Source organism: Stegastes partitus, unplaced genomic scaffold (assembly GCF_000690725.1).
Source record: "Stegastes partitus isolate 25-593 unplaced genomic scaffold, Stegastes_partitus-1.0.2 Scaffold48, whole genome shotgun sequence".
Classification (NCBI taxonomy): domain Eukaryota; kingdom Metazoa; phylum Chordata; class Actinopteri; family Pomacentridae; genus Stegastes; species Stegastes partitus.
Genome location: NW_007577779.1, coordinates 633,891 through 648,649, shown reverse-complemented (window position 1 = coordinate 648,649; position 14,759 = coordinate 633,891). Strand labels below are relative to the sequence as shown.

At 42.1% G+C, this 14,759-nt stretch overlaps 1 protein-coding gene across 1 annotated transcript in view; it reads left to right on the top strand.

Annotated features, from left to right (window-relative positions):
• Nucleotides 1–14,759, top strand: part of pacrg (PARK2 co-regulated) — a 173,220-nt gene that overhangs the window by 84,812 nt on the left and 73,649 nt on the right. Inside the window, exon 4 of the mRNA XM_008306857.1 lies at nucleotides 1,520–1,669. Coding sequence (XP_008305079.1) covers nucleotides 1,520–1,669 — 150 coding nt within the window. The remainder of the gene's footprint in view (nucleotides 1–1,519; nucleotides 1,670–14,759) is intronic.

Below are 14,759 nucleotides of genomic sequence, written 5' to 3'. Positions count from 1 at the left end.
TCTGAAAAACTGGTTATCTCAAGGAATCCTAGACGGAGAACTACCACAGCAGTTGAATTCTGCTGGTCTGACTGAGCCTTTCTGGGAGTTTATATTGACTCGACATGTGCTTTAGCAAATTAGTAACCTTGGCCTTGCAGTTGCTTGCAAAAACAAACACTTTATTGCGCTCAAGTGTTATTATCATCAACAAGACTGAAGAGCAATTTTTTGTTTTTCCAGTCTTGTCTGATGTGTCCATTTGCTGACATTTGTTGCGTGAGAATTAATACGACCACAACTCCTCAACATTCCACACAAACATCAGGACAGTACATGTTCTCCACAAACTGAAGCTTCTCAAGCATCAAAGCAAAACATTTTGCAACAGATTTAATTAGTTTTACTGAATTAGAGTTCTTTAAATAATTTATGGGCTCTTTAAGGCCAAAGTTTAGGTTTAAATACCTTCTCTTTTTTGCCATTTATGAACATATTTTGCCAGATTAAAATTTTGCCTTATTCAGCTCTTTGATTGCAGATGATTATCCTCTACTTTTCTTCTTGTGTCTCTCTTTTACTCAATGCAGATTTTCCTCATTTTCATCAACCACAAGCTCCGTACGTCTGCTCACACTGTGGCTCCTTTCTTTGTTTCTGACTCCTTCTTTTGAAATCCGTTTTTTCATGCTTTTTTTAAAAAAAAAAAATCTTTGTTGTTGAGGATGCTTACCAGCAAACGAGTAATGACATTTCCCTCCTCTTTTTTGTGAAAGTACGCATCAAATGACAGATTAAGACGTAGCTGTTTTTCTAACTACAGTGGAATGCTGTTTTAAACTCCACAAAGGGAACGAACAGCACACATGCAGATTCTCACACAGAAATTAAATCAGCTCAATTAAGACATTAAACAGAAAAACGTGTCTGTGTTGGTTGATAATCACAAGTTATTTTCTAACCTATTGCTCTCTGTCTGTCACATCTCTCTTTATCTCTGTTTCTGACATTTTGTCTTTTGTTGTTCCCTCTTCCCCTCTCTCTATATATTTAGTCTCTCTTGATCTCTCTAGCCCTCCATCTCTCCCACCATCATTTCCTTTTGTTCTCTCTATCAATGGAGGATAGAGTTAAGTGCAGCTGTAGGCCAAATAGCCCGGTGATTGGCTCTCACTTACTCCTGCCTCCCCAGTGCATTTGAAATCACTGATTGCAGACAAGGTAGTCTAAATCAAAGCCCGGCTATAAAGGAAATGCTTTCAAGGAAAAAGGGGAGTGTGTGTGTGGGGGTTAAGATTTAGGTGCATTTTGTGTGTGTCTGCTGATGCCACTTTTATGTACCATATAATTTCAGACGTTTGAATCATTCTACATTGGCTGTACCTCCACCTTACTGAACAAACAACCAGTAAACTACTTTACAGCCAAGAAGCTGGTTTTTAAAAACCGACAGGCTGTCAGACCTTTTTTTAACTGATATCTAGTTTCATCTTAGCCTTGATTCCTTACCTTTACTGTTTTTCTTGCCTCCCCTCCCCAGACGCCCTAAACACGAGGAACAATCAGGTGATGTGCACCACCATGAAAGTCCTGCAGCATCTGGTGGCGTCTGGAGAAAAGGTGGGGGAGGCTCTGGTGCCTTACTTCAGACAGATCCTCCCCGTTTTCAACCTCTTCAAGAACAAGAACAGTAAGTTCCAGTCATGCAAACTGATGAGTGTTCATTCATGGGCAGATGGCTTGAAACGTGTCTCTGCGCTTTTGTGGAGTGGTAGCTTGTCTTTCTTTTTGTGCTAACATTGCTATGGCATCAGTGGATTGAGGAACAGCAGAGATACGTATTCATGTGCAGCGAGCAGCTTGTGTTAAGACTGCGATTGGGTAAAATAAGGTGATTCCACAGTCCTGGGAAATGCTCTGCAGAGGTTATGTCTTTTTTTTTATTTAACAGTGAGCCTTGCGACTTCCAGGATAAAAAGCATTCCTGTCTTCTACCTATTCTTCTCTGTGGATTCAATGTATGCTCCTGTCCCTGAACCTTTTTTTTTTTTAACTTTTCACTTCCTGCACTTAAGCATCCACTTGACAGGGAAGCTCCATTTTGTCTTTTCTGCTGTCAGTCAGGCTGCATTGTGCGGAGCTGTTTAGGAGGAGACTTTGTCCTTGCTCTCTCTGAAAGCCTCCACCTGGGTGACACCAGGACCTGGGGAGATTGGCATCAGATAGGCAGGGCTCTTTGTGTGGCTGTGTCAAAGCACTTAGCATGGTGTGACATGATGTGGGCCCATTGAAGGCTTAGAGGCACAACCGCTCCCAAACAGCACACAGTCGGTAGAATGTGGAGTGACATTGTGAATCAATCATTTAAACACAAGCTTTAACAGGAGAAAACACAAGGCTTTAGTCTCTTAATCAATATCCAATTTGAATCTCTTGTCTCTTTAATTCGCTTACATTATCTGTTACTATTTGCTGAAGTCTAAAAAAAGGAAGGAGAAAGCCGAAAAAGAGATAGCAGGGAAAGACAAAGGATGGAAAAGAAAAGCCTGCCTTATTAGCGTGTGGCCTTATGCAAATCTCCTCTGTAAATTAGCTGTCAATTCAATCCCCTAAACCGTTTTGAAGCCTGAGTTTCTCCGCTACAGCGCATGCTCAGAAGTTGGCCGGTGAACCCCAGCAGGAATAGTTTCATCTCTGTCTAGTAGTTACCGTGCCGGACCGTCTACCTGCCAGCCCGCTTGTCTGTCCTCCTCTGGCGAGCATTGATTAAACCTCAGCCAACCTCTCACCTGGCAGACGTCCCTGCTATTGACCTCTCCCTGAGAGACCAGTCTGGGCCAGAGAGGGGTCCATACAGCTGCCAAAGCACAGGACCCAATCTGCTAAACAAGGACTGCGCTTCCTGCTCAGCAATTTATAGGCATTCAGTAGAGTTTGTCTCTTGTAAAGTTTGACCAGAGTTGAGGCTGAAAGTAAAACGTAAAGCACGTCCGTGTAAGTAAGACGTCTATATAGGTTTGTCGATAATTTCATTGGATTTTCCCATCTCCGTCTGAGGCATCAGTGTTAGATGAGCTGTCAATTCATGTTCTACTCCACCCACTCCCCACGAACAGAGAAAGATACGACTCCAAATACAGAGAATTTATGCTTTTCTTTTTGGGGAACCAACGCTGTGTGAACCAGCACTGTGTGTTCTTTCTCTCTAATCCACAAATATTTTTCGGGTTGTTGTTGTCTCACAGACTTTCTCTGTATCGCTGCGTGTCTTTGTCTCCACTGTTTTATGTCTTGTTTACATCGATATCAGAGCTTTCATTGAAGTCCATCTATTATCTAATATGGCTTATATACACCTCCAAGTCCATCCCACGCTCAGTCGGCCGTCTCAACCAGAGCCAGCATGCAGCCTCTAGCAGACAGGCGCAATCATTGTGCTTAATACAGTAGAAGACACAGAGGACTGTCTCGTAGTGTGTGGTAACATCTCCCTTTGGCTCTCCCACACTGTAGCACACAGAGCCTGCATGGCATCCCTCTTATCTCCTGGACCACAACGGGGCCACTGTCCACTATGTGCCAAGTGTGTGTCTGCATTTGTGTACATCTGTCATGAATAGATCTGTTGTGTTCCATATGCAGCTGTTGGCTTCAGCATAGATGAGGGCCCCAGCTTTCCGTATCCATCTCTCCCTGTTCGCCGTTGTTGTCGCCGGTCTGCCAGCCTTGGGCGCACAATGCTCCACTAGACTTCTACGACATGCTCGCATACATACAGATACACACTTATACTGTCACACACTGTCCCAGTTGTGGCTACACAACCTGACTCTGTGCCTGTCTCCCCAGTTGTTTGAGCCGTGAATCAATAGGCTGACAGCCACTGCTGCAGGGTCAGGGCTACAGTTAGATATCACCAGCATCTCATCATGGGACAGATCCCCCAGGCTGTGTTCACACGCTCCCGCTGTGTCGCTCCCACTCTGAGACAGGGCTGTGACCTGTTAAATTGGTCTGTATACAGGCCTTATCTGAGCCATTTTTCCAAGGTCAGAGCTGGAACTTAACAGCCATCTCCAAAATGGACCCTTGGGTATCCGCTCACTCAGACAGAACACAGGACCTCTGACCAGAAGAGCAGAGTCGCGACCCACATGTTCAGCCTTTTCGGGATCTGGGCCTCTGAAGGACTGGCTCCATTGTTCAGTGAGAAAAAAAAAACAAAAACGCCTGTTTAACTCCAGGCAGCTGCCTGCCATTATTTCCACTGTCACAGTAATGCTTCATTTTGAAGTGCACAATAATGAGCGATCACATAGTATCACCGTCCTTGATGTACCCCTTTGTCTCCTGAATCAGCTCTCTCAGCTTTTGTTTGCTTTGTGCCTTTTGTGTATCAACTGTTGGTTGTGTGCGTGCGCGTGGCGGCTGTGTTTATACGTGTGAGAGACAATGTTGGGGACGGTGAAGGAATTTCTCCAATATGATTTGCACGGCTCTCTTGCTTGCTTGCTGTGATGAATCTTATCCCTAATGAAATGCAACAACGTTCCTTAAGAAGGAGAAATGCGCTCTGTCATCCAGCAAATTCCTGCTCTGAGCTCCAAGGAGGGGAATCATCTACTGTACTGTACGTCATATCAGAAAGACACAGAGAGTTTGAGAAGATTTGTAAGGCAGCGGAGGAAACTACACAGAAAATATTCAGGTGTAATGAACATGGATCAAAGGGTTGCCAATACTAGCCTTGTTTAATAGATCAAGTAATGACTAGATGTGACAGTAAATATAGACTCTTTGTCATTACCTGTTTTCGTATTTTTTGTGTGTATTTGGAAGTTTTGCATCAGAAAAACCTCACGGAAACTGCAAAGTTAAATAAGAAAAAAAACAGATTTTGAAAAGTGTTTTTTTGCTTGAAGGGCTTTTTGACTGTTTTGAAAAATGCACATAATGATTGATGGATGATGTCAAATAATCCCTGATAGTGAACATTTAACTCGCATCATGATCAGCTGCTTCCTCTTGCCTTGTTGCCACCAGACAGCTTGAGACATATTAAAAACCAGCTGATATGGCAGAAAAATCCCATCTCTCCCAGTTAAAAAACTGGGAGAGATGGGATTGGGAGTTGGGAGCCGAAAACAAAACCATGAATTATCTTTCAATCAAGTTTGAATTTCAAAAATTCAGTATATAGTAAAAGCTACTAATAAAACATGTATTTCAGGGTTTTAGCCAACACGCAGGCTGATGGTGTTTTTTTATTTATCTGATATGGTCCAATGCTTTCTGCATAGCTGTTATGATACAAGGAAATGCCACTCTATGAGCAATACACTGATAATAGCTTCAAATCCATTACTGATAAAGGATAAAGCTCAGTGGGTTTTTTTTTTTTTCTTCATTCAGTTTCATTATTTGATGGTGGACACAAGTGCAGCACAAATGGCTATAGAGGGGGGAGTAGTTTATGACATCTCAAGATTGAACATGGCTGTATTGTGTCTGAATGTAGTTGATGTTCGTCTGGAGGGCTTTCGTTGTATTTATTTGACCCTACATGGTAGCATTGTCGTTGTTGCTCTGATAATTTTCTTCGCTTATCTCCAAAGTGTAGGTTCTTAAACAGCTATTCATCACTGACAAATGCTCTCTCTCACACACACACACACGCACATGTAAGCACATATTCACGCACTCATACGTTGCTCACACACAGAAGTGATCTGGTTCATTTGGCCTCCTTTATCTTCCTGCTAGGAATGTGGCCAGCTTTGATAAGGTCTCACCCACATGCATTTCTGAGCCTACACACACACACACACACACACACACACACACACACACACACACTTAGGGGTTGTGATAGTGGCTCTCTCTGTCTTCTGTTCCCGGGCAACTGGTGAGGGTTTTTTGTGTCGATGACAGATGTGGTGCTGTGGCCGACCACACCGCCTTCTCCCCATGAGCCTGCTTTATCAGTGTATCACATGACATACACACACTCACAGCGCATGTTGGACGTCTTTATGAATACGGCAGATCGGTTACAGCCCACGCTGACCGTTGGAATGGAAACAGGGAGAGCTGGCCGTCCTCAGCCACCCATGCGCTCTGACAGAAAGACAGAAACAGTTAAGAACAAGCGGGCAAGGACACTCCATCCACTGTGGCTGGAGATTATGCACATGTAACTGTCATACCATGAAATCATGACAGCACACACCAACCAATTAAATCCAACGTTATTTTTTCTGACTCATTTTAATCTGACAGAAGGCCAAGCGTATGCCTGCGTATTCAACCACCTGTGCTCCTGTCCACAATACAGTATAATTCTCCCGTTTACTGCCGGATCGCTGCACTGTTGCGTATATGATGTTGAAGTTAATTCCTGGGGATTCCCATTCACAAACATTTGCTTTATTTAATGACCTTTTCCAACTGCTGTAGTGAAAAATTAATTCACTGCCACGCTTTCACTATGTACATAGCGACACAATGGAGGACACACACACACAAACACATGCACACATAAACCCATGGCCCCCATGTAATCCATCATCCTCCAGACACATGGAGCCTTTTTCCAGGCGGGCGACAGAACACACACCTCATCCTCAGCCCCCATCTCTTCTTCCACGTACCCCTCTCCAACAGGAGATATCTATCTATCAAACAATCACAGCTTGCCAAGACCCCTTCCACCATTAAAATATGGAAAGGATGGAGGAAACAGAGAGAGGACAGAGAGATGGAAGAGGAGATAGCATGAGTGAGCAAGAGATGAAATCCAGGTAACACCAAGCTCGTCTCTTCTTACCTGCTCCACTGTTAGCATGCTTCACAGCACATAATGACTTTTTCCTTCTCTCCTGAAGCTTAAGAAAAGACAGGAGGTTGAGGAAAATAGTGGAAATATATTTTTGTATTAATGCAGCCCCCTCCCCTCCGCTGCCCCCGCCTCTCCCTATCTCCCTCTGCTCCTGTACTCCTTCCGCCTGCGGATATGCCCACCTGGCTCTGTTAATTTCTATTGTCAGCAGGTCTGAGGCGAAGCAGCCAATCAGGTGTGAGCGTCAGCCCTTGGGCCTGCAGTCACTCTGCGGCTCCAATTTAAAGGTCAGCTGATAAGCAGCCAGATTCATGCATAATCTGGGCTGCTCTGCAGTCAGACAGGCAGACTACTCAATGAAAACACACATCCACACTCAACAGATACACACCTCATACTCTCTATGACTGACCCTCTCAAACTTTTTAGTTTGTAAACTCCACTGCACTATAAAAAAAAAAAAAGAATAGTTGAGAAAATTTAAAATTTCAAGGCAGTAAGATTTTTGAATTGTCTCAACGATTTGCTATTTCCATTTTCCTAAGTAATATTTAATTGTTGTACCAATTACATTTATATTGTTCTGTGAATAGTCACGACTATTAATTCTTCATTTAGCCAATATTAACGTGTTTATTAGCTGAATAGTGTGATTCACAGAACTACCTAAAGCTAATCAGCCCCACAATCATTTTTAACTACAGTCAATAAATGAACAATAATTGCATTTTAATAAATACATAGTTCTCAGTTGCATTTCCACCGTACTTTTATTTGTCTGTACTTAAAGTCCACGGTGCATACAGATGCAAATTGGAGGTACAAGGTCAGATGAGGTAGTTAAATGAATTGTTTTCATCAAGACCAGTGCAGCAAACATTGACACATGAAATGAAGCACAGGCACCAACATTAGAACTAGAATCCATACAGGATAATCCTGAACATGCTAGCACTGCCAAGAATGAGAACACTTCTGCTCAAATACAAAGGTACCACCACAGGTATGATCTATTGTTTAGAACAACTTAAAACCACAGTTGTCAAACATCTGTTTAGAAGACCAAAAACAAGTTGTCCATACAACCAAGTGCATTGCATAGGCTTAAAGTAAGAGTTTGTTCTTCAGTGATTGCAATCAGAGCCAATTTCCATGAAGACACGTTGAAATGTCTCAAAAGTGTACTTGACAGCCTTTGGGTTGGAAATATTGAGAGCGTAGAGAAGGCCAAAAAGATATGCCAGCGTGGATGGAAGATCTGGGATGTCCTCCAGGACAATGGTTTCCTCCAAAATCACGGCAATGCTCTGCACCGCTGCAGATCAAGTTGTTGCAACACGGTCCTCCATAACTAAGAGTGTGCCCACTGCCACTCCCCTGGTAGATTCATCTTCAGGATCAGACTCCTGTAAAACCAGAGCACTGTTAAAAGGTGATTTGTAAGTCACATACTTGACTATGGTCCACTAAAGCACAAGCTCCCTGACTGAGGTGCAATAATTTGTGAAAGGATTGCCCGGCTTTACCACTGCAAAGGTGAGTCATCCACACTGTGTTGTGTCTTAGAACATGAGTTTCTGACAACATGATTCCAAACAAATTAAAAGACCACTTGGGCATTTTGGACTTTCATCAAATGGTGGCATCCAGTGCACAAGATATTAATAAATTCATTTAATGTGGAGAAGAAAAAAAATGTATCATTGATCATCATCACTCTTTCTTCCTTTAGCGAAATAACCCTAAAAACAAATGATTTTGGAGACATTTAGTGAGTCTAATATGTTGGATTATTATTAGCAAGTTTTTTTTTTCCTTGTCTTAAATAATGTTGGAATTTTGTCGGCTATATCGGTCTGATTTTTCTTCTGTTATCACTTTTGCAGTTAGTAATACTTAGATGCAAAAATCATAACAATATTCTAGTCATTTGTATACTTTGGTGCATTTTTGACAATTTTATTCAGTATCTCATTCATTTTCTTGATTTGTAAATTTTTTGTTTTGTTCATTTTTGTTAAAGAGGGGATTTTGAGGAAACAGTGATGAAAACAAAAGGGAAAATTTGGAAGAAAAATGATTATAATAGATTGTCATGCTTCCAATCTATGAGTGCCTTTTGTTCCCCATTACACACACTTACACACTGAAATTTTAGATCAGAGTTAATTACAGTGTTTAAACAAATTAAAACCTTACAGTCAAAGGAAACAAAAGTTGTGGGTGCGTGTTCAGGAAGGCTTTAAAATATTTAGGCTGACAAAAAGGGGTCCTGTTGAAAAAGTTTGGGAACCACTGCACTAAAGCAAGAACGCACACATCTCCCAAAATCAAAACACTGCCATTTTGGGATATCTAATACTTACCAGACATTGTTTGAACAGTTCTTTGGGCTCGTCCCACAGGAACACTGGAAGGCCTTGAAGTGCAGCATCCTTGCCATGTCTGACAATGTTAGAGGTCTATAGAAAATACAAAGCTGTATTGAGATTTAAAAAGTTTGCAAACATGGCAAATTATTTCACAAGACCAAACAAAGTAACATAAACTTATAACACTGTACCTCATCATCAAGTTTCTCCAACAGATTTTCCATTTCCTTCCCAAAAGCTCCCTTTCGGGCACGGTACAGCCGGAGACGTTTCGGTGTGTCCTTGTCCACTGCAGCTCTGAATGTTCCCAGCAGTTCTTTGTTTGTGATGCAGAAAAATTCCTCACAGATCTGCCAGAACAGATCCAGGATATGTACACATCAGAACAATTACTAAGAATTCCAAATGATAAGGTAACATTTACACATGCAAAAAATGCAAAGAAACCCAAATGGTAAACCCTTCCCTTTTCTTTAAAGAACAAAGCAGGCCATCTCTTCTGGATTTCCATCACCATGGGTTGCTCCTCCACTACCTCGCTTCTCCTTAGAGAGAATGTTAGGTCCATCTTCTCCCTAATAAATGAATGATCAAGTCGTGCCTTCTTGGATGCTTCCACCAAGATAACTCTTTGCTACTCAAGTGAGGCATTATCATGTTGTTCTGGATGTTCAGGAACATTGTTCACTTCTCCACATTTATCTCTTTTAAGGGTGTATTTAGTTTCATCCCTGTCTTCTTTTTGTTTTTTGTTAACTGACACTTCACTGCAACCTGCCTCTCGCAGCATTGCTCTGTAATTATTGAGCTTGTTCCGAATGCTAACCAGCCACCATTCATAGCCTGTACCTTTACCAGGCTCTTTGAGGCAAGGATGCTTGAGTATCAGAGCTGAAGCAATGGATTCGAGTTCATCGTGATCTGGATATGCCTTGATGTCAAAAGCTACTTGGGCAATTTTGTCCAGAATTTTAGTCTTCATGTCTCTTGATACATCAATGCCTATTTTGTTTTTTTTCATATGACTCAATGGCCTTTTTAGTTTAAGTTCTACATCAAGAGACAAAGTGGAGATAGGAAATGGATCAGGCCACTCTGAGACGCTGCACAAATACCTTGATGTAGAAGGAGAAAGGCTGTTTGTCTGGCTTCCTGAAGAGTTCGTGCTCACAGTGTCCAGAGAAGATATGGAGCCAAGAGACTGGACGTCACATTCTTCTGGCTGAGACACTGTTTTCTACTTGATGTGTAGGACCACACGGTCATGGGGTAGCTCTGCAATCTCTGACAAACTGCAGAGTGCATTTTGGAAATCAGGGTCCTCAAACTGTAACAAAAAGTCTCCCTGAAGTTGTAATTTTTCTTTGATAACATCAATGAGGGCATTCACTGTCTCTCAAACTTGAGACCGCTGAACACACTGTGCTTCGTCTTTTGAGATCACAACACAAATTAGCAGTGCCTGTGAAACACAGAAGATAGTTTTATTAATCTGCAAAGCTCGATCACTATGATTATCAGTTGTAATTATATATTTCAAGAAGAATGCTGACCATTTTCTGTCTTTAATGCAAACGTGCCCTTAGTGTCACCCAAAGTTTTCCTCCAACAGAATGAGCTGGCAAAGCATAGCAATGAATGAGTTCATCATCATTAAGAACAATAACTTAAGCATAGTCACCGTCTTCAAGTTCAAATGACCTATAATGCTCAAAGTACTATGCAGTAAGTCTTTTTGACAGGAAGGACACTTTACCAGAACAGACTACAATGCTCAATATCTTCAAAAAATTCTGGCTGTCCTGCCTTGCTAATAATGTTTTGAGCATATTCTGTTCCAGACAGCTGTACTTTACAGTAAATGGCAACTGTGTCAGCTTGTGGAAATTTTGTCAAAATAGCATTTCTGTGGGGAGAATCCAAAGATGACACCTGTGCAGTGAACCGTCACCCTGTCTTTCTTTGGGCATCAACCTGCCGTTTTACATGCATATTGCTGGAAAGTGTAAACAAAGACTTTGAGCGGCGTGTGCGTGCGAGACGCCGCCGAAGTGCATCTATGACGACAATGCAGACAACAGAATAGATTTAAATAAAAATGTTTTTGCTCTGTTACATGCACGAGTAAAAAACGTGACTGAGACACAAATCTTGAGGAAACAGGCAGTAACTTAGCTTGTTTAGCTAGCCCTGTTCATTTAGCTACTGGTCAAGTAACCAATTACACAATTTACTCAAATTACATTTGTACATTTGGCAAAGCAGCAAACGTGTATCATCAAGTCACTCACTATTATTTAATACAATGCCACCACAGTGATTTGCACGGCAAACTTACTTTCACAAGTTGGCAGAAGGTCTTCCTCTGAAATAGGTCCTGTCTCCGTCAGAGCTGAGCTGTTAGAAGCTAACCGGGGCAAAGCATGAGGACTTGCCCTTGCTGTGTATTCTAGGAACCCCTGTGGTTTTTTCCAACTTTGTTGTGCCAACAACAAATTGCAAATTCAGCTTATTCACAATTACATATTTAAACATAGTGAGGTGCACATTATTAGCCTGATGTGTATTTTCTAGTTAAGTACAGCTATTTTGATTTTTATGTTCAAACTATTCAGAATTCCAGCTCTGCTGAATAGATCGTCATTGTCTTTTTTACAGTGTGAACTCGATTCACGTGTCCTTTTTCCAGCTGAAATGTATTCGTGCCTCCGTTGTTCTATCAGATCAGATAATGTATTTTTACCAATTGCTCTAGAGGACCACCTCAGGAGGAACTTGGCTTCGTGTTTGTTGATTTGTTCATTAATATGTACACGGTGCCTTTTGCACTTAGGGGAATTATGGGATCCACTCTTTAAATGGCACAAAGCCACGAGGCTGGCAGTATGCTTAAAATGAAATAGTAGTGACTCCTTTGCCTGGGCAGTTTGCTACTTTAACAAGCACTGCTTCGATTGCTGCACGGTGCGAAGGCTGGCCAGGACGACTTGCACAGCGTACCTACCCCACTCTGTTACTTCAGCTGGTCCGCAGTGCTATGTAAATCCTTTACTCATACGTCTGTCATTTCCTATCTGTTGTTGTCTTTATTTGCAAACCATCCCAATCAAATTGTGCAACACTGTATTGGACTAAGTGGTGATCACGTGGGATGCCTTAAAACCAGGGTGACCCAAAGTACTTTGACCCTCAGCAGGTGTGAAATGACTGTTAGCTGTATAGCTATTTATATATTGTCATTTATGTTTGTGAGATCACTGAGCTCCCAGTGGTCAGTTGCATTTAATCCTGTTCCTCCAGAAGCAGGCAGGTAATTCTTCCAGCTAAATGAATTAGAAAACTCATCTTTTACTGTTAAACATCCATCCACTTTGCCCTAGAACATGTGCACAGCAACACTACTCATACTGGCAAGTTCACCCATCTTCATAGAGCGCACTAAATCCAAAAGCATAAATCTTGGAAATTGATTAGTGAACTAGAAACAAGTAGCTGGAGAAAGCCTCCAACTGAATGCTGAGCTTTTCGAAGAATAGGATCAGGTTTGCAGGCTTCTAATCTGTAGATGACTGCGGATGTATTCTTAGTATGGAACCAGAAGTCCTCAATCTCAGCGGACTCCTCCTTTCATTCCCTCTAATCCAAGTTGCACTCAATTACCTAATTGGATGAGTTATGAGGGTCCTTTCCTCTCTCCATTCCCTCCCATCTCAATGAGATTAACACACTCTGTAATTAATGAATTTGGGGCACTTTGAAACGATTTGCAGGATTGTCCTGGCTCCAGGGGCCTGACATGTGTAACACAGTTATTGAGTTGTCGAAATTAGACAACAGAGTGAGATGAATAGAGCCAACATTAGCTGTGTTTGCTAAAAACAGTTGATCAGAACCTGGATTAGGCTGACGGGCCTGCATTGTTGTAAGATTGTGTTTGGGTTACAACATTCATGTGTATTCGTATGTCTGAATGTGTGTTGTTGCACGTGCCTTTGCGTGCGTCATGACTTCGTAGCAGCGAGCAGAGAGCTTTCCTGCAGCCTCTTACCACATCATTGTGTTTGACATCTCCGCAGGCAGCCAGCGACAGAATGCTGGTGTGTGTGCAGACATTTGTCCAGCCCGCTTTGGATCAGCATTCGCACCCTGCGCCAGGTTGCCTGTCAGTTTTCATAAGCAGCCACACCTTGCACAAGCAGGTCCGCCACTCGAATGTGGGGAGGGGGGAAAAAAAGGCACAATTTTGCAACATAAATAACAAATGGCATTTTTAGTCTCCTGAACTTGTTGTCCCAGACAAGGACACACATAATAAACAACAGAAATAAAACTGATTTCTATTCCCTTTGTCAGGATACTAGCAATATATACATTTCTATGTCCCTGTTTGGGAGTTGTGTCCAGAAGGCCCGGCAGTCATAATGCCTCCACACCTGTCATTTTTGTGTCTCCTGTCTGTCTGGTGTGTCTGTGTCTTTAGAGACCAACACCCCATTACTGCCCCTTCTCAGCATATTTCCTTGACAGAGGTAACCTTATCTTCTCTTTTCACAAGCATGTCAGCATGTACCAGTCACAGTTCTCACTGTCTCTAATGGATGTAACAGAGCCTCATTTGAGCTTTCTAATGCGCACAGTTTCGCAACAAACCCGAACACCCCAGCCCCCCTCACCTCCTACAAAAACTGTGTTTTTATAGTGTTTTTTAAAAAAAATTCATATTAATGTTTTTTTTCCTCTCTGCATATAGCTTTTATTGAGAGTATTTCAAAAGTAATTTCATTTTTACACCATAAGTCTTCCTCATCTTTTATTTGCATTCATCCCTGTCATGTTCTACATGCCAACACAATTATGGAACCACTGTCTAATGTGAACGTTAATCATTGTTTGATACCCAGGTCAGCAACATGGATGAGCAGTTAATGTTTTCTAAGCAGAACTACAGAGGAAAAAATAATTACAGTAAAAGAAGGGTCATGTTGGCTCTACTCAGCTGCTAAAACACACGTTTGGGCATGTCGAACCGCGAGTGTTACAGAGAATTATTTTTTGTTAATGCTTTTCTTATCCTAATTGAAGAGTGTAAAAATACCACTTGCTTTGTAATACCCATGGCTGAAATATTCAGGCACTGTGCCGGATTTCCGGCGTGTGGCGCTTGGCTCTGGAAAAAACCCCCCAAAGGACTACATTGCCAATCGAGTTTGTCTACCAATGGAATGAGGGGATCGCAGCTTTTACTGTCAACCAAACTAACATCACTAGCCAATGGGAAGTAGAGTGGGGCAGGGTCTTAGAAAGATGTTGAGATCCAGCTGCAGTTGAGTCCATACTGGAGTTTCACGCAAGTTTCAGGGAGTTCTGTACGCTGATATCAGGAGCATGGAGAACAGAATCTTGAAGCCAGGGGAGTTGTCCTCATTGATAAAGGAATTAAAAAATAAATGACGCTGGGCATGGTTGGAGGAGTTAACCCTTTCAACACTAAGTAACTTTGACTTGAATTACTAGGAATATGTACCTATATGACAGGGTCCTCACCAGGACAGCGCACTAGGGGCGGAGAG